This window comes from Rhincodon typus, chromosome 27, assembly GCF_021869965.1.
Source record: "Rhincodon typus isolate 14 chromosome 27, sRhiTyp1.1, whole genome shotgun sequence".
Classification (NCBI taxonomy): Eukaryota; Metazoa; Chordata; class Chondrichthyes; order Orectolobiformes; family Rhincodontidae; genus Rhincodon; species Rhincodon typus.
In genome coordinates this window covers 28,954,511-28,975,490 of record NC_063358.1, presented here as the reverse complement: position 1 = coordinate 28,975,490, position 20,980 = coordinate 28,954,511, and the positions used below count along the sequence as shown (strand labels likewise).

The 20,980-nt window shown below is 42.5% G+C and overlaps 1 protein-coding gene across 2 annotated transcripts in view; it reads right to left on the bottom strand.

Annotated features, from left to right (window-relative positions):
* Positions 1-20,980, bottom strand: part of LOC125486293 — a 61,244-nt gene that overhangs the window by 8,526 nt on the left and 31,738 nt on the right. For both annotated transcript variants that reach the window (XM_048613254.1, XM_048613253.1), the window contains one exon: positions 586-1,263. In XM_048613254.1, the coding sequence (XP_048469211.1) occupies positions 586-1,263 (678 nt within the window). The remainder of the gene's footprint in view (positions 1-585; positions 1,264-20,980) is intronic.

Below are 20,980 nucleotides of genomic sequence, written 5' to 3'. Positions count from 1 at the left end.
TTAACTGATTGTCCTAATCACCCCTGACCAAATGCAGGACTTCAGGCCCTTCTCCCTTCTTCTCTTCCATGCCCCTGTCCCCATTTCAAGTCTTCATGCAAGTTGGAATTCTCCTGCTCCCTTCCCTTTTGCCAGAGTTCAACAAGGAAAACCATTGACTTCAGAAACAACTGCACAAGGCTAATTGTTGCACATCCCCTTTTGAACAAAGACAATTGTGGTGCCATAAGGCTCTTGCGCACCACTGACTTTATCATGAAGGCAGAGCATAATTGGAAAAGTTTTAATTTAATATAAATAGTATACGAGGACAGCATGAGTCCTGATCCTCCAGAAATGTTCTTCTGCTGAGTTAACCTCGAAACTTGTACCCACCATTATATAGTAAAATTTCACCTCTTACCTAATTAAGTCACCCCACTCACCATGTTGCTCACAATTGGAAGACCCATAAAACTTCCCCCTCAAGGTATTTCATCTATTCTTTCATCTTCTGAGTTCATGTAAGAACAACACTGAAAACTTAATAGCATTCATGGGTGGGATTAATGTGCAATACTAAATAGCAAGGGAAGCATACAATACCTTGTTTCGTGTTTTCAGAGCAGGAGGTAGACGAAGGCTCTTGAAGTTCTGTACCTCAGTGTTTGGTGGATTCACAATCTTGTCTTCATTTACTGAATAACAAATGGATGGATCTTTGCTGTTGATTGAAACTGAATCAGCGTTGCTTCTATATTCAATTTCTCTGCGTTTGTCCTTAGTAATGACTCTAAATGTGGGACTCATGTTTAAGTGAGGTACATAGTCAGGTGAGCCAGGGACAAATGAGATCTGCCCCGAAAAGAAATGTTGACCACAGATTTTAGAATGAAATGTTGGTGTCCACCCTGGATTAGTGAACCGTATAGCTCTCATCAAAGATACAGTGTGTGCTTCTGATTCTCGAATAACATTGAACCATCGTACATGATTGTCCTTGCCATGACGGTTTGGGCATCCAGGAATACAGCAGGAGCTTTCATAGGCAGCTGTACTAAGAGTAACAATCTTTTTGGCAGCAGGTTTTTTAATGGGAACCATAGCTTTAGAGTTGAGGCCGAACTTTTGACAGGGAATTCTCTGAAAGGAAGGCCTAGTTCCTGAGATGGAGAGACCATGAGGTCGGAACAGATCTCGCAGTTTGCCTTTAGAGTGTTCTTTGACTTGCTGGGCAATCACAGTTGTCTGGTCTGACATATTGTCATGAGGCATTGTGTAATGCTAGAGAAAAAGAAAATGATAACTGTCACAATGAATATATAGACAGGTCAGCACCAACAGGACCATTAATCAGTTCCAAATCATTATGATTGTAAGACACAGATTAAAGAGTGACATTTTCTGATAACCACAGCCAAAACAAAGGTACACCTGAATAATGGGATAGATTTCAACTTTGAGCAATAGCGTTAACAGGGTAATGGTAAAATGGCAGCTCACTTTACAATTCTTCTGATCTTCATTTCCAATGATGTTAAATCAAGATAGGTATAACAGGTACCAGAAACTCGTGATAACCCAATTTATACAATTGTCAAAAAGTATCCGATTTGAGTTGGTCCTATTGGATTTAAAGTCATGCTGCCCAGTAAAAGCAGGACAGTGGTCGTCTGAAACTGGTTTAGCACAATTTTATGCTGGCACTCAAGCTCCTCTATACGCAAAGGGGTTTTTCTCGGGATTGCCAGAGAGTTAGCCTATTTCAAGCAGCAAGGCCTTTTCATATGCAAATCAAAGTCGTACAAGGTATGTAGGAACAAAAACCGAAACTACTGGAAAAGCCCTTCCTAGGGTCACTCGACCTGAAACGTTAACTCTGATTTCTCACCACAGATCCCGCCAGACCTGCTGAGTTTTTCCAGCAGTTTCTTATTTACAGCATCGTCAGTTCTTTCAGTTTTTATTAAGGTATGTAGGAACTTAACTGCAGTTTTGAAGGATGTTGGGAACAATCGAGGCCATGCTTTTTTTTGTGTTACAGAGAGTTACAGCTGGAAAAGCACCTGCTAGGAGTCATCAAGTCATAGAGATGTACAGCACGGAAACAGACCTTTCGGTCCGATTCATCCATGCCAACAAGATATCCTACAGTAATCTAGTCCCACTTGCCAGCGTTGGCCCACTTCCCTCTAAACCCTACCTAGTCATATACCCGTCCAGATGCCTTTTAAATGTTGTAATTGTACCAGCCTCCGCCACTTGGTCTGGCAGCTCATTCCATACACGTACCACCCTCTGTGTGAAAAGCTACCCCTTAGGTCCCTTTTAATTCTTTCCCCTCTCGCCTTAAACCTTTGCGCTCTAGTTTTGGACTCCCCGACCCTGGGGAAAAGACCTTGACTATTCGCCCTATCCATGCCCCTCGTGATTTTATAAACCACTATAAGATCACCCCTCCGCCTCCGACACTCCAGGATTCAGCCTCTCCCTATAACTCAAACTCTGAACTGTGGGTAAGTGATGGCCTAGTGGTTTTATTGCGAGAGTATTAATCCAGAGACCCAGGTAATGTTCTAGGGACCTGGGTTCAAATCCTGCAATGGCAGATGGTGGAATTTGAATTCAATAAATATCTGGAATTAAGAGCCTAAAGATGACCATTAAACCATTGCCAACTGTCAGAATAAACCCATCTGGTTCATTAATGTCCTTCAGGGAAGGAAATCTGTCATCCTTACCTGATCTAGCCTTCAAGTGACTCCAGACCCACAGCATTGTGGTGGACTCTTAACTGCCCTCTGGGCAATTAGAGATGGGCAATAAATGCTGGTCTAGCTAGCGATGCCCACATCCTGTGAATGAATGAAGAAAGAGAAAAGAAAAAGACAAACCTCCAACCCTGGCAACATCCTTGTAAATCTTTTCAGAACCCTTTCAAGTTTCACGATGTCCTTCCTACAGCCGGGAGAACAGAATTGAATGCAGTATTGCAACCGTGGCCTAACCAGTGTCCTGTACAGATGCAACATGACCTCCCAACTCCTATACTCAATGCACTGACCAATAAAGGCAAGCATACCAAATGCCTTCTTCACTATCCTGTTTACCTGGGACTCCACCTCGAAGAAACCATGAACTTACACTCCAAGGTCTCTTTGTTCAGCAACACTCCCAGGACCATACCATAAAGTGTGTAAGTCCTGCCCTGATTTGCCTTTCCAAAATGCAGCAGCTCACATTTATCTAAATTAAACTCCATCTGCACTCTTCGGCTCATTGGCCTATCTGATCAAGGATCCATTGTACTCTGAGGTAAATTTCTTCGCTGTCCACTACACCACTAATTTTGGTGTCATCTGCAAACTTACTAACCATATCTCCTGCGTTCACATCCAAATTATTTATATAAATGACAAAAAGCAGTGGACCCAGCACTGATCCTTGTGGCACACTGCTGGTCATAGGCCTCCAGTCCAAAAAGTAACCCTTCAACACTACCCTCTCTCTTCTACCTTCAAGCCAGTTCTGTATTCAAATGGCTAGTTTGGCTTGGATGCCATGTGATCTAACCTTGCTAACCAGTCTACCATGAGGAACATTGTCGGACACCTTACTGAAGTCCATAAAGATCACATTCACTGCTCTGTCTTCATTACTTCTCTTCGTTACTTGTTCAAAAAACTCAACTAAGTTAGTGAAACACGATTTCCCATGCACAAAGCTACATTGACTATCACTAATCAGTCCTTGTCTTTCCAAATCCTGTCCCTCAGCATCCCCTCCAACAATTTGCCCACCACTGACGTCAGACTAACTGGCCTATAGTTCCCTAGCTTTCCCATACCAACTTTCTTAAATAATGGCACCACATTAGTCAACCTCCAGTCTTCCGGCACCTCACCTGTGACTATCGATGATACAAATATCTCAGCAAGGGGCCCAGAAATCGCTTCCCTAGCTTCCCATGGAGATCTGGGGAACACCTAATCATATCCTGGGTTTTTATCCACTTTTATGCGATTTAAGATGTCCAGCACCTCCTCCTCTGTAATAAGGACCTTTCTCCCCAAGTTCTCTGTCTTCCATATCCTTCTCCACAGTAAACATTGATGCAAAATACTTGTTTAGTATCTCCCCCATCTCCTTCGGTTCCACACATCGGCAGCCTTGTCCTTCAAGGGACGCTACTGACTCCCCAGTTACTCTTTTTCCTTAATGCATTTGTAGAATCTCTTTGGATTTTCCTCAACCCTATTTGCCAAAACTATCTCTTGTCCCCCTTTTGCCCTCCTGATTTGCCTCTTAAGTATACTCCTAATGGCTTTATACTCTTCGAGAGATTTACTCGATCCCTGCTGTCTATACCTAACATATGCTTCCTTCTTTTTCTTGACTAAAACCTCAATTTTTCTAGTCATCCAGCATTCCCTACATCTACCAGCCTGGTCTCTCACCCTAACGGGAACATACTGTCTCTTGTCTCTCACTATCTCATTTATGAAGGCTCCCCATTTTCCAGCCATTCCTTTACCTCTGAATATCTGCCCCCAATCAGTTTGAAAAATTCTTGCCTAATACCGTCAAAATTGGCCTTCCTCCAATTTAGAACTTTAACTTTTAGATCTGGCTCATCCCTTCCAATCATTATTTTAAAACTAATAGAATTATGGTCACTAGCCCCAAAGTGCACCACCACTGACACCTCAGTCACCTGCTCTGCCTTATTTCCCAAGAGTGGGTCAAGTTTTGCACCTTCTCTAGTAGGTACATCCAGAATCAGAAAATTTTCTTGTGCACTCTTAACAAATTCCTCTCTAGCCAAGCCCTTAACACTATGGCAGTCCCAGCCTATGTTTGGAAAGTTAAAATCCCCTACCATTACACCCGATTATTCTTACAGATAATGGCAAAGAGAACAGAAAGTACTTCTCCACATTCCACAAGCACAATATAGTAGGCTGGAGACCTGGATTCCTGTCACCCTCCAATGATATCCTGTCCTGCAGCAAATAAGCTAAAGTGAAGGGTCCATTTGATTATATTAATTTACCAGCAGAATAAGACTCAGCCCTCAAAACGAACCAGACCTCCTGTTGCAGACTGAGCAGTAAGCTGGTGCACTGTCTGAGTGGTGTTATCTCCTAAGGCGAGTTAGGAGCCATTTAATTAAGCCAGAGAGTGCCGGGTGGGGGTAGTGTTAGGGACCTAATATCCTTCCACTCCTGTCTCAGTTATTCCTAGGGACAGAAGGTTCATAGATGGCCTTCCTATATCACCACCAGTTGAGATCCTTAAGTGGGCAATCCAGTGGTGGATAGGGGCTTGCTATGCAGGGAGCATGAAAAGTGAATCCTGTCGAGAGTTGTTTGCAGGCTTCCCTTGCCCTTCCCCTTCCTCGCTGCTGACATCACCCACACCAAAATCACCCCCCAAGAAATGTGCCCTGCAAAATCACCTGTTGCCTAGGTCCTTGGGTGGCCCTGGTCCTGGATGTGTGTCTTACTGGCAGAGGCTACAGCTCCTTTTTGCACTGCCATGCACAGCTTTTGATAAACCAGATAGCTCACGGAGGAGGGGGTTGTGGATTCCGCTCCCGGGTTCCTTGGTTCCAATGAAGGCCTAATGATGCCTAATTGACACAATGTGGTGCAACTTCCTGAAAGGAGGCAACAAGGACCTTTCACTGTCTCTTTAGCCAGCAGGTGAAATAGGGATCAAATAAGCAGAAAAGTGTTTATGTGTACATGTGGTTATATCTTGCATTCAGCATGGATCCATCACATGCCAGATGGCACATACTAATCTGTCTTACTATTTTTAAAATAGCCTATCATTTTGTCAGGAATATTTTCTGACTTGTGAACAAAACTTAATAAGCAAGTATGATTAACCTCAAAATTACCCTAGGAGTTTACAGACAGGCAATATTACTTGGGTTTTCCCAACTAGGGCACCTTCCTGTCTGAATTACTTTAACAGTGAGTGAAAAGCGATAGGCCAAGTTAAACACAGATACATTTTAGCAAGTAGAATGGCATCTAGACAGCAGACTACCTGTGAGCAAGGGAGATCCATTAGTTTCGTCATTTAGTATTCTTTCTCAAACAAAATTCTGCTGCTTTCTAACACAAATTCTAATTTAAAAATAGCAGCTGCTGAAAATGCTCAGCAGGTCTGGCAGTATCTGTGGAGAGAGAAAATTCCATCAGTCTGGACCTCTGCTTAGTAATTTATACCTAGCATTTACAAATCTTCCTTTCTTTCACTCTTTCTCTCATTTACTTTTAAAATGTTATTTGCTTAAAGAATGAAAACTGATCACATAAAAGAACTTGCATCTTCAATCTTCCTTTTTCCCTGGACAAACATGAAACTGAAAATTACCTTCCTTGTTCCTTTCTGCCCTTTTTGGTTTTATAAGAGATTGTATTGGCAATATAAAGGTTTATGGTTTTTATGGTTATATGCTTGACCATCATCTTATCAGTAACACGCCAATGCTAAGCAGTGAAGAACAACCTAAATCAGGTTAACTCAGAATTAAGCTCTCACTGGAAGAAATGTGTGCATTCCATTTACATGCAGGTGCAATATTTACAGGCAACTACTAAACTTCACTTGGAGTCTCTTCTCATCCAAGTGAAAAGCTTCTGCACACATCTGTCGGTCTGTTCCTAGAATGAGGGGTGGTGTATGGTGTGATACCAGCTTATAGATTACCAGATTACTGTCCATAGGACAGCTGCCCTTTTCATAAAACTAGTAATACCTCCCTCTCTCGACATCGACTGGGAATCGGAATTTCTGAACTTGACCAAAACAAGGCTCTGATTTACTTTTCCAAACTCCAAGTGATTAGAAAATTGAGCAAAAGAACTGTTACCATTCCATGTCTAACCAATGATTTATAAAACTTGAACATTAATTCCTTGCTCTTCCAGTCCATGGACAGGATCTTCCTAGCCCTTTGGAGTTGGATCCAGAGGCAGGGGTGCCTGGGACACTCCATTAGAACACCTGGAATGGCATTCTGATGTGGCTCCACCTCACAGCAACTTTGCCAGCTGCATCTGAAATCAGCAGCTCAGTCCATGGAAATACACAGGCCTCAATAAAGGACCATCTTCTGACATTATTGAAATTTCACCAGCGTCACACAAGCCTGCCACCGTGTTCTGGCAAAATCTCAGAGATTGTGTCTCAGTGGGAGATCAGAGGTCCCCTGGATGCAAAATGAAATCCTGCTGTCAGGGAAGGAAGCCATAAGGTTCAAAGAGGTCCAGTCATAGTCACAGGAATTCTGGTGGAACAGTTCCCTAGACTGGAGCCCTTTGTGAGCACCCCGTTTTGAGGCACCCTGCATGTTTCCAACTTCTTCAGGGGCAGTCACTGCACCAGACAGGGCTACGATCCCTGATATTCCTAGGGTTCCCCTGTCAGCTTCCCACCTCATTGTTTTGCCCACTGTCCTTAATTTGACAGCAAATGTGAAGGTGCATGGCTGATTGGCTGCCTCCCAGAAGCTCTCCCTTTAATGTTGATCCTAGCAGGGTCAGAACACACAGAGTCCTAATAACCAACACTTTTAGAATTGCAAATGATTTCACCTTATGATTCTGTTTACAAAGCCCAGGCTCCATATACCAGTTTAACAGAGTTATTGTCCTGTCCTGCCTTAATCGAATATTTCTGAAGGCAAATCCACAGGTTTACCCATTCTTCCATTTCCCCCACAATTGTGCGTGTACGGCAAAATGACAAGGGATATTTGACATCTATTTTCAAACTGCATTAATAAGGTGAAGGATAAGTTCCCAAATACAGCCATTGGACAGAAAAGCATCGGAAAAGTGCAATACTACACATGCTGGAAATCTGAAATTAGAAGAAGTGGAAAAACTCAGCATCTCAGGTAAGATCTATCAAGGAAAAAAACAGCTACAGTTTCAGGTCAATGACCTTTCATCAGAATAGTCCAAACAGATTTGAAACACCCCATAAATTATTCAAATATAGAATCAATCAAGAAAGTAGAAGCCGCATGTGCCCCAATGAGGAAAGCAGTATGGAGGATTTACCCTAAGGAAGATAAGGAAGCCACCATTTTCTTAAGGAATGGTTAATTAATGTTGGTCCAGTCAGCAATACACACAATCCATGGAAATAACTTAATTCACCCAGCAACCAGATGTGATCCCAGCTTCTCTGCAATTTCTGTGCATGTTTCCTTAGTGAGATGAAAGAGTCTTCTGCTTTGATAAGAGAGGCTCCTGTCATTCCCTTACAACCTACAGGAGAACACCACTAAGCTGTGGGGACACTGGTGTCTTCCTCAGGGTACATGGTCTGGCCTCTCTGGTTGAGTTACAATTTTTCTGTTGAAATCAGCAATGGTTAGCTGCTAGGCTTCCAGGATTGACACTGTGAGCCTCTGCTGAGTTTGGGAACCCTCAAGGTGGAGGGGACCATTCTGAATGAAATGTTTATTCTGGAGTTTTGTTGCACCATTTACAGCTTGCAAGGTTGGTGTTAATGCAGATCTTGCAGACCTTCAAGAAAGGCAGCAGCAGCTGCTAATGGTGAGATAGGCATCTTGTAGTCTATCCCTTTAACAACATGGACTGTTTCTAAGCCCATTAACTGCTTGACTAACACATTATCCTGCTTAGCTGACTACTTTTGTCTCATGAAGCAATGGCACTTGTTTCCAGCATTGTAGCCAGGACCTTCCCAATGCGCACTCAATTCAGCCCATCAAGTGGGGATCCTACCTTTAATCTACCCTTCAATGTTCTTTCAATGTCAGTATCTGAGTTGGTGGCTGTGAACCTGAAACGAACTGATGGTACTGTGTCGTCATCATCACTGACTTCTTGACGTTGAACCTCTTGGGTATCAAGAAAGAAGTCATTGTACTGCTTGCATTTCAATCAACAAATGTGAGTTTGTTGTGTATCGCAATCCCCACATCAGGAACAATCCAAATTAGCTCCACTAATCTTTCACTCAATAATTTCCCTTCTGATGATTCTCACTGGGAAAATGAGCTTGAACTTCAAAGAATCCTTCAGTGAGCTTTCGTGTGTTGATCCTGAGGGATCCAGGTATTGCTTCATTGTTCTCTATCATAGGATTTCCCATGTTCTAAATGACAAGCATGCCCCTTGAAGGTATAGAATAGAATCTTGCTGAGGTGGAGGGGTTCTCACTGGAGAGCTGGCAAGGGACTAGCACTGCCTCTTCCAGAGAAGGCCTACTGAAGGCCTAATGTCAATCAGACACAGGCGAGGCTTTTGCCTGGAATTAAGACCCAAAAGCAGAAGACTTGCCCAGCTAATCAGTGGCAGTGCCACAGAGGGAGCTATGAGTGCTGTCAGAAGGACACTCGGGATCATGAGGGACCCAGACGTATGCTCACTGATATATGGGAGGTTGGGGGTTTCCTAGGGTTGGAGGACACAGAAACGGGGGTGCTGGGATGGTGGAAGCAATAGCTGGAGAATGGCCGACAACGGATGTGCCATTATGTTGTACCGAATACACTGATCAGGTATTGAATGCCTTGGATTTCGGGACTCCCTGCACTAGCACCTCACCCTACACCTCAACCTCCGCTCTCTCCTCAACCTTAGCTGCCAAACTGTGCGCACATGCTGACCTGTCAGGCACTCAGGCCCACTTACAATCTGGGCTAACCCTCGTCAGTCTGACTTCAGTATGCACATATCCCCCCTCACGCCTGGAATTAAAGTTTCATCTCCAGAGCCACTTTATCCCTCCCAGCCCCATCCCAAGGCAAGCCTGCAAAGCTGGGCTTTATCCCAACTTCTGCTACCCGTCTTGAAGATGAAAATTCAGCCCAAGTTTGGGACTATCCTTTGATTTATGAGAGTTTAGCACAATTTCATTATTTTTAAACTCTTTGCATCTATCTCTGAAGACCAAGAAATTCCAGATGCTGTTTCAATAGCTGCTAATATTTCTTGCCTTCAAAGATTTGTGTATGTATATTCCAAGTCTGTCTGTTCCTGCAACACCTCTGTCCTCCATAATACTGTATAATTTACTTTACATTGTCACCCTCTCCTTTAACTAAAGTTAACCATTCATAATTCTCCAGATTAAATTTTATCTGCTATGTGTATGCCAATTTCATCAGTCTGTCTCTCATCATGGCCATTTCATCAGTCTTCATTGCTTCCTATGTACAATTTCAAATTTCATCCTGAAGTAGGATGACGATGTTAATGTAGGTAGGAATAAAATTAAAGTGTGTGATAGTCTTGAAGTAAGTTATGTAGTTATGCTCGATTATTTCATGTTGTAACAAATACAGCCTGTGTAAGTCTATATTTTATTGGTACACAGAGCAAGGAGAGAAGAGGAACTAAAAATCCAAACAAGGTGGTTGCGTTACCATGGAAACTAGTAGAATCAAGGCTGAAAGTTGAGATAATGGACCGACATGGGGTTGAAAATTATTTACGTGCTGAAAACTGTGTATTTTTAAATTCTTTGGGTAATTAAGATAATCTTCTCCTTTGCATATGCTTGAATAAGATCATTGCCTGCTTGAATCACACTGACTTGAGACTGGTCATTTTTCAGAGCAATCTCTTCGGAAACTTTGAAATTATTCATTATATCCAAGCCCAAGCCAATAAGACATATTAGAAAGAGAAGTAGTCACAGAAGTTGGAGGCAGGGGGGGCACCACACTCTTTCTCACAGTTTGGAAGGCATTTTCATCACACGTCTCTGCTTTCTTTCCTCTAGTCACTTTTGTATTCATTCAATTTCCCCTTTAATCACATGGGCTTTGATTTTGCTGACAAGTCTATTCTATGCTACTTCATCAATGTTAACATTAGGAAACATATCTTTTCCAAGTTCCACATACCAAAGAGATTCAAAACCATCCAAGAAAAAGCAACTGGCTAGATTATCTTAAATACTCACCCCGTCCACACTGGCACCAAGTGGCAGCAGTGTTTACCATCTGCATGACACATTGCAACAACTCATCAAAAGTACCTTCCACGCATGGGGATTATCATTACACTGTAGAGTAGGAGGATGAAATGGTTTTCTACATTAAATTCAAGATGCAGTGAGAGGGAAAATGAGTTCATTTCCTCTTGAAGTGGATGTGGAGGGGAAATTGAACAGCAATGATTGCCTTTCATGGCAGTCAGGTAAAGGAAACATGTCACAGAGTCTAATAAACAAGATCGTTGTACACTTGATTCTCAATTCGATGGTTGATCTCAGATAATTAGAGTGTTACAATTGGTTTCAGAGATCTTGTGGGTGGTATGGAAGAGAGATTATTCAGGAAGGCTATTCCTAAATGTTATCCAGTCACCACCCTTAATGAAGAGCCATATTGCTGACAAAAACCTTGGCGCTGAGCATGTAAAAAATACTCAAAAGAAAAACAGTGAAAAATTAGGGAGTATAATGTGCCTGGGGAAAGGAAAGAATTGGAAATATCCAAGAGCTTCAAGGGAGTTTCATGTTGGTATCCTGCAGGTTAAATTAGTTTGTCCGAAAATGGGCACAGAGATTGCAATGTGCAATTAACCCTTGCTCATTAATTGAAATGCAGGCGGAACTTCAGCTTCCTGCTCATTACAATGATTGTTAATGCAGCCAGCATTCCCACAGCTATACTCTGGGCGGCAACAGCAGAATGGGCCAAATACGATTTTTTGAGCATGCCTTAAAGCTAGCCTGCACTTTTTATATCTAATATGCACCTCAATAGAGGCTGTGCTGGGAGTCATTCTACAAAATGAATCTGATATGGGAAAGAGTGAGGACACAAGTTAGAAGTGTGATAGAATATTCACCACTTGCTTGAGCGAGTGAAAGTTCAATAACATTTAAGAAGTTCAACATCATCCAGGACAAAGTAGGCAGCTTGACTGGTACACCATCAAATGACTTAAATATCCACTCCCTCCGCCACTGGCACACAGTGAAACAATGTACAAGGTGCACTGCAGCAACTCACAAAAGCTCTTTTGATAGGCTCCTTCCATATCTATGATCTCTATCTAAAAGAACAAGGGCAGCAGATCACCAACAACTGCAAGAACCCTTAACAAGCCACTCACTACCCCCACTGGATCCAGGTCGCCATTCATTCACCAGCCCTGTATAAGAATTCTGGAATTACTTCCCTAACAGCACAGTAGGTGTATCTGAACCACATGAGCTGAAAAAGTTTAAAGAAGGTGGCTCACCAGCAACTTCTCAAGGATAGAAAATGATGGGTGACTTACTTTGCAGGGGATGGTTGGCATTTCAAGAATGAATAAAGAAAACGAGGGGAGAGGATTGGGCACACAGGTTTCTACACAATGCAGTACAGTTCTTGATGGTGGAGGTGGAAAGGTGGAGAGATGTTCTGCATCCTCAAGAAGAAAGTAAGACTTTGCACACATGTTGGGAACGCAGCAGCAAAATAACTAGGAGGTCAATTCCATGTGTGTAGTGCCAAGGACCTAGACACAGTACAGTGAGAAGTTTAACAATTTCACATATAATGGCAAGTATCAGTGAATGCACCTTCAAATGCTACATTCTATCAACTCTACCACTAATCTCAGCCACTACTCAATTTATTATACCTCAAGCACTCACGTCTCAAGATAATTAATCAGGACTTGTAGCTAATCAATGCATGAAAGGGATTGCTTGGGTCCATAGTCATCCTGCATTGCATTCTTGAAGATATTTGCTCACTGAAGACCCTCTGCAGGTATGGCATCCTGCTCAATGCATTCCTCCACCTCCCTCTTTCAGTAACTTGCCCTGCTCTGCTTGGCTTCTGCTTATTTATCCAGTCACGCTCATACTGAGGGAAAGCCTGCCTGGGCCAACTTTGTCTGAAAGCAAATGATTTTTCCACAAGTCTGGAAATCACCACAGAAGTACTTAGACACCATGCAGGCATTCCTGCAGACTGATGAAATTTTAGACAAGTATTGAAAAACACCCAAAAACACAAACAATTGTAGCAACAGCCAGAAGAAATAATCCAGTAACTAGCCTGTAAATAGTTGATGATTCTTTAAATAGAGCTCACTCATGCTATTGAATCCATGTTTGCCTACTGGAGGTATACATGTGGCGCTGAACTTTAAAATGGCAGAGGACATTAAATCATTGTTGCACACTACCTGATTTCATGATCTACCAGCTCTGCATGCTACAACAGACATTAGATACATATGCTTGAACGGGGTTAGCAATGTGGCGGGCACCAGACTGCACAAGCACCACAGAGTCAACATTAAAGGACTTATTAATACACACAATAGTTGTCTACCTTGGGGGTCCTGAAAAATGGTTGTCTCGTAGAAAGGGATCCATCACTAAGATGATCCTTTCTGTGTGGCAATGAAGTTTTCATTATCTGTGAGGCTCAGCGTTGTACAAAGTAATTGTTCAGAGGAGTTAATGCTCATATTACTAGAGCTCAATGCAATCTGATAGTCACACAATCATTAGGTGGAGACAGCTGAATGTTGCGTGACTATTTAAAGGGAGCAGATATAATCTGTATAACTCTTTGGAGTCCTTAGTAATTATACCTAGCAATACAATGCAAACTGTACATATTGCTACATCACAATAAATAACCTGATTATGTAAGACAAGTGCCTCTTCTGTTTGGACTCACAGCGGTCTATTCTTTACCAGTGGAAGTTAAATAGGCCCTAAACTCAACATAGAGAAAGAGGATGGTTGGCAGTGATCTAAACCAGAATACCACATGCTGGCAGCAATAGTATCTGCAAATATGATATGGCACCAATGGTGCATTGTGAATGTAACACAGCCAGCCAGATGGGCCTCATAGAATATACGTTCCCTGAATAGGGCTGTTAATCAGATCCAATCAGGGAGCCCTGGCTGACAGATAAGAACAGGAATGTAAGAGGCTCTTTTTACTCTGAGAGCTGGTTCTGAGGGAGCTGGATCAGTGCCAAGGACTCTCCACTTGTAGCTAAAGGTTGACTTGGTGATGGGATACCAGGCTCTGTGGAATAATTTCAGTGACGATGAGAGAAAATCATGCTCCTGAAGAAATTTGCTCGCAACAGTTATCTTTGAGTAGAGTAAGCATTTCTAGCATCATGCAATTATTTAGGAAGCTTGACTCATTCGATCCTGCCGTTGAAGACTGGGTCCTGTATGCAGAAAGAATGCGTTTTTTTCCTGGGCAAATGACATTGGAGCAGATGAAAAGCAACGAGTAATTCTCCTGACAGCTCGTGGACCCACCGCTTTTTTTGGTTATTAGGACCCTAACTTTGCCTGAGGTACCAGATACTAAAACCTTTTAAGAGTTGATGAATTTAGTTAAGGAATATTACGACCCCAAGCCTCCTCTAATTCTGAGCTGCTCTCGGTATTAATCAGCAATTCGAGAACCAGGGAACTCCATAATGGGATTTTTGACTTGGTTAAGAAAACTGGCAGAGGCATATGAATTTTGTTTAACCCTGAATGAAATGCTGAGAGACTGTTTGGTATGTGGGATTAATGATGTAACCATGCAAAAGCGTCAACCAGCTAAAGCCCAACTGGAATTCAAACAGGCACTACAACAGGTTTTATCATTGGAAAATGCAGCAAGTGGAACATAGGAGTTGCAGGGTATTCCAATGGAAGTGGACACCCTTGCCAGTCTGACTGAGCTTGGGGAACACCACTTGAGTGAAGGCAAGTGCATAGCCTCACTCAGGACATATGCTGAACAGAGGGACTCTAGGCCACCCGACAGCAAAACCCCAAAACAAAGCCAAGCCTCAGCCTAATGGTTAAAGTTTTCTTCAGGATCTGGGCTGGCAAGCTCTTGTAGTTGCTGTCAGGACGCAGACTTGGGACAGCAAAACAGTCCCACTAGACCAATATTGAGCATAAGAACTCATAGGCTGGTATCGAGGACAGTGCACGCCCTGGAAAGTCCTCTGGCATCTGGTTTGCAACAGTTAAATAGCTTAGCAACGTCAAAATCAGAACCAAAATTAATATCTGGTTAATTGGTCACCCAGTTCCAGTGGAGGTCGATACTGGTGCGACCTTTTCAGTGCTCGCAGGACCAGTCTTTTCCAAAATTTGCTGTGAACTCCAACCCTTAAGATTGCACAAGACCTCAGCAGACTGAGAACTAAGGAACCTTTACAGATTAAGGTTACAACTTCAGTTCCCGTCTCTTATGAAAAGCACCTGGTTTCTTTACCACCCAGTCGTGGTAAAAGGCTTGGGCCCAAACTTGATGAGGCAAAGTTGGTTGAGAGAGATTCACCTTGATTGACTCAACATTTTGCAATTAGAAAATAGCTGTCTGAGTGAAGTCCTAATTAAATACCAGGATGTTTTCAGGAAGATCTAGGGACTATCAAAGGAGCCAAGGCCACTTTGTATGTTGGCAGGGAAGCAATTCCATGATTCTGCAAGGCCCACCCAGTGCCATTTGCCTTACAGGCAAAAGTAAAGGCAGAAATCTGGAGGCTGGAAAGCGGAGGAAACATTAAAACGGTCCAGTTTGTGCATGGGCAGTGCCAGTTGTACCAATTATGAAGCCCAAGGGTCAGTTCACCTTTGTGGGAATTTTAAACAAACGGTAAACCCGTTTTTGCACCTGGATAAATACCTGATCCCTCGCACAGTGGATTTATACAAAAAACTGGCAGGGAGACTGTCCATCACAAAACTGGACATGAGCCATGCATACTTGCAATTGTAGTTAGATGAGGATTCTCTGAAGTATGCTACAATTAATATCCATAATGGTTTATACCAATATACAGGACTGCCATTTGGGTGTCATCAACCTATGCAATTTTTCAACGGATGATGGAGAACATTTTACAAGGTTTACCCCAGGTAGCCATTTATCTAGATGACATGCTACTGACAGGGAAGACCAATAAGGTGCTCTTAGAGGACTTGGACATAGTGCTTAGATATTTCTCCCAGGTAGGCATACAAATTAGAAGGGAAAAGTGTGTTATCCAGGCACCCCAAGTGACCCCCAGCTTGGGCTACAGAGTCAACAAGATTGGGTTGCACCCTTTGGAAGATAAAGTGAGGGTGATCAAAGGAACCCCAGCTCCCACGTCTGTACCAGAGCTTAGATCTTTCCTTGGGTTGGTGAGCGATAACAGAAAATTCATGCATAACCTGGCCTCAAGCATCTTTGCATGAATTCTTAAAAAAGTGTCAGCCTTGGAAATGGGCACATAGCCAAGCCATAGCCTTCAGGGAAGTGAGGAAACAGCTATCACCCTCTAAGGTGTTGGCACACTATGATCACATTATGTATTAACATGTGACGCTTCCCCGTACTGCGTCGGCGTAGTATTAGCTCACAGGTGGTCCAATGGAGAGGAATGCCCAATAGCGTATGCATCCAGGACTTTGGCTAATGCAGAGCATAAATATGCACAGATAGAGAGGGAAGGCTTGGCAGTCATATTTGGAGTCAGGAAGTTCCACCAGTACCTTTACAGATGTAAATTTGTAATAATAATGGACCACAAAACCCTGCTAGGTCTACTTAAAGAGGACAAGGCAGTGCCATCCATAGCTTCAGGCTGATTTCAGTGTTGGGCTCTAATACTTAGTGCATATAATTACAAATTGGAACACCATCCGGGATGCCAAGTAGAAAATGAGGTTGCACTGAGCTGCCTCCCATTGGCAGATACACCAACAGTGGTACCGCCACTGAAAGAGTCTGTAATGGTTTCAAGTTCTCTCGACAAACATCCAGTCACAGCTGACAATATCAGACCTTGGATGCAGAAAGATCCAGTCCTGGCAAATCTGAAACAGCTTGTAGTGATGGGGGAAACCAAAGGGCAGTCACAACTGGAACTGAAACCTTTTTGGATCCACAGAGACCTGTGCAAAGGTCACCACCAGGTACTGGCTGAACTCCACCAGGGTCATCCAGGGGTTTCCAAAATGAAGATGTTGTTGAGACGGTATGTCTGGTGGCCAGGATTAGATGCAGACATAGCTGAATTGGTGGGGCAGTGCCCAGAGTGCCAACAAGGACAAAAATTACTGCCAACAGCTCCCCCACATTCATGGGAATGGCCGGGTAAACCCTACACTCTGTTACACGTTGACTATGCGGGTTCTTTCATGGGTTCAATGTTCTTAGTCATTGTGGATGCCACTCAAAATGGGTGGACATGCATTGAGTTCATTCATCAAACATGGGAGTGATGACAGAAGAACTGAGAGCATCTTTTGTAATACATGGACTCCCGGAAGTTTTGGTCACAGGTACCGGCCCTTGTTTACCAGCAGGGAATTTGAGTACTTCCTAAAGTCAAATGGTATTTGTACAAACTTTGAAGGCAGGCTTAAAGAAACAGCCTACAGCTTCACTAGATACCAAACTGTCCCAGTTCCTGTTTAATTATAGGGCCACCCCTCATGCAGCTACAGGGATAGCTCCAGAGTGGCTAATGGAGAAAAGGCTCCACACCAAGTTAAATCTGATCTTCCCGACGAGGCTGGGGGGCTGAAACGGTAACAAGCATGGACCATATGAAAGCTGTGAACTAACAAGCTCTCTTTTGTGAGAGAGCAAAATGTGCCTGGCTCTTCGACTGCCTTTCCGACTGTTCCGGAACTCATTGGTTCTTCCTTTCTGTCAGGTGTTAGAGATGCCTTGAAATGTGAGATGGACGTGGTGGATGTCACTGTCTCGATGCCTTTGCAGCCTGAAGAGGGAAATGAATTTCTTCCAAGACACTCTGGGCACAAGAGGTGAGCTACTGCCCATTACACACTGCCCTTATCAGAAGCTGAGTTGGAGGAACCTGACCCGGTGCTAAAATACCCCAGGAGGAGCTACAAAAACAAAACTAGCCTGTGTCCTTGGACTCAGACGGGGAGGGATATTGTGAATGTAACAATGTCAGTCAGGTGGACCTCAGAGAATGTGAGTTCCCTGACTGGGGCTATTAATCTGATAATAAATAGGAATATCAGAGATTCTGTTCACTCAGAGCTGGCTGGATCAGCGTTAAGGACTCTCTATATGTCAATAAAGGGTGACTTAGTGATGGGATACTGACCTCTGTGGACTTATTTCAGTGATGACTTCTGGAACCCTATGATATGACACTCAGCAGTACACTAGACAATGCATTGAGCTAATGGGAACGTTTCAAACTGTTAAAATAAACTGAAGCTGCTTTAAGGCAAAATGCTTGTTTTACATTCATTACATGTTGGAATATTTGTTTTGGCTGCAGAATGAACCAATCTGTCACTGTTCAGGAATGTTTGATATTTTAAATTAGCTTTTCATTTTAGGCAAGAAAAATGCGAAAAGTAAAACAAAAACAACATTTAAAGCTGGTGAAGTGCCAGATTCACATCAATAATCGAGGCATTCTTAATCTCAACTCACATAAAGAAATCACGAGACTTTGTCTACCTCTCAAAGGTTAAGTCTGTGCAGTGAAGGCAACAATAAAATGTACTGGGGACAAAAAAGACGTCTACCTGACCCTGAATTTCCCTGTGATATAGCAATGGGGTAAATCAAGTCGAAAATGCTGATTTTCAGGGTACCAATTGTAGAAACTTGCACTTCATGTGGGTTACACCAGATTTTACATCATGCCCAAGCTTTCTTGATGCTTTGATTCAATTCAGCAAAAGTGCAGCTGCTTATTAACTTAGTTTCACCACATGCTCGAGATGCAAGAATGCAAATCTCCTGCATTTACACCAGTTGACAAATGGGATCTAAATGTGCACCCAAAATCTTCAGCACAGTTCAAAGGCATGTTACTTGTATTAGGACACTTTCTCTGATGCACTTTTCCTTTAAATTCTCCTCGCTGGGAACTGCTTTGCACTTTTGTATCTTTGTTCTGTTGACAAAAGCATTCTCAGCAACATGCTGTGCCAAGCACACTTAAAAGGTGGTGTATTGGCTTCAATCTTTTCTCATGCCTGAAGTTGAATTCTGCCTACGTTCCATGCTTTACTCAGGCCCTAATAGGTGCTTAGATTTTGTGTGTGCTTGAGATTTGCACCAAATTTCAGCATAAGTTGTCTTCTGTAAGACTGACATAAAATCAGGTGTTAATTTGCCCACAGTTTTCACATAAATACTGTCGAGAAAACTTTAACTCGTGTGTCACCAATTGTCTGAAGTTTATATGTAACAGCAGTTTCTCTTTTTGTTACATTCATCAATCACTAAACTGTTTAAGTATGACTTATTATTCAAATCTTGCAGCTTTATTTTATAAAATGCATTCTTTGAATGAAAATATATTTTTCCCTGTCCCAAAGTAAAAGAGGATTTGAAGGGATCATTGGTTATGTTGTGAAAGCATCTAGTCAGTGAGAAATGATTATTATTAAGGTAAGTAGGTAATAAAAGCTGTGCAAAGAAATCTAAACTGTAGATCCGAACAAGTTTGACCAATAACAGAACAAAGATCAAAGAAAATTACAGCACAAGAACAGGCCCTTCGGCACTCCAAGCCTGCGCCGATCCAGATCCTCTATCTAAACCTGTCGCCTATTTTCCAAGGATCTGTATCCCTCTGCTCCCTGCCCATTCATGTATCTGTCTAGATACATCTTAAATGATGCTATCGTGCCCACCTCTTCCACCTCCGCTGGCAACGTGTTCCAGGCACCCACCACCCTCTGCGTAAAGAACTTTCCACACATATCTCCCTTCAACTTTTCTCCTCTCACCTTGAAATCATGACCCCTAGTAATTGAGTCCCCCACTCTGGGAAAAAGCTTCTTGCTATCCACCCTGTCTATACCTCTCATGATTTTGTAGACCTCAATCAGGTCCCCCCTCAACCTCCGTCAGTCTAATGTAAATAATCCTAATCTACTCAACCTCTCTTCATAGCTAGCGCCCTCCATACCAGGCAACATCCCAGTGAATTTCCTCTGCACCCTCTCCAAAGCATCCACATCCTTTTGATAATGTGGCGACCAGAACTGAACGCAGTATTCCAAATGTGGTCGAACCAAAGTCCTATACAACTGTAACATGACCTGCCAACTCTTGTACTCAATACCCCGTCCGATGAATGAAAATACTGTGCATGTCAATGGTAAAGGAGAATTATGGTGATAAAGAACATTTTTGAACATATACAAGATAACCACACACCCTCAACGTGACTTCACCCTTAATCAAATTAACCTTCAAATGCATCAACCAACAAACTCAAAAGAATAGGTAAAAGTGTTATAAAAAGCTGACAGTTTGAAAGCAATGGAGAACTTTTAAACAGCCCTAAGAAAGAGCCTGTAGTGATTGTATTACTTTTTATCACTCAGGGCCCCAGACTTGTGTAATTGTAATCCCAAAACACTAAACAAGTTAGTTGCATTTTTCAATGAAAATTAACCCTGGTATAATGTTCAAGAACAATCAGTTACAATGGAAGAGCAGTAACTCATGAAATTACTAATAATTAAGCTGCAGCTATCTCCAATATTTCATCTTTTGTCCAATGTAGGCAATAAAAATAATAGTGCAATTCTTTTCAGTTTGAGATCCAGAACCTTTCAATGGGGAAATTTAGAAACAGAGGCAGGAAATTATAGGAGTAGTGAATGATGTCAGAGTACATCACCAGCACAAACAAGGTGTTTCCAGCTTCTTGGAATATGACTGAGGTCTAAAGATTCATGGGAATGGAATACCAAGTTGGAAAGTTCTTGCCCACTTAGCTGTCGTCAATCAGCCATTGCATCAGCGGTGATGAAAAGACAATATATAATGGAGGAAGAAGAGACAATACAGTCTATTGAGAAAATCAAAGAGATGTTGATATCAGTTCTTCATGACCCAGAGTTATCCACTGTTATTGCTTTTGTGTTCTTGCAGATACAGATGAATGGAAAGTGCAGACCAGATTACTACACATCCTGGGTTAGAGATAGTAGGAACTGCAGATGCTGGAGAATC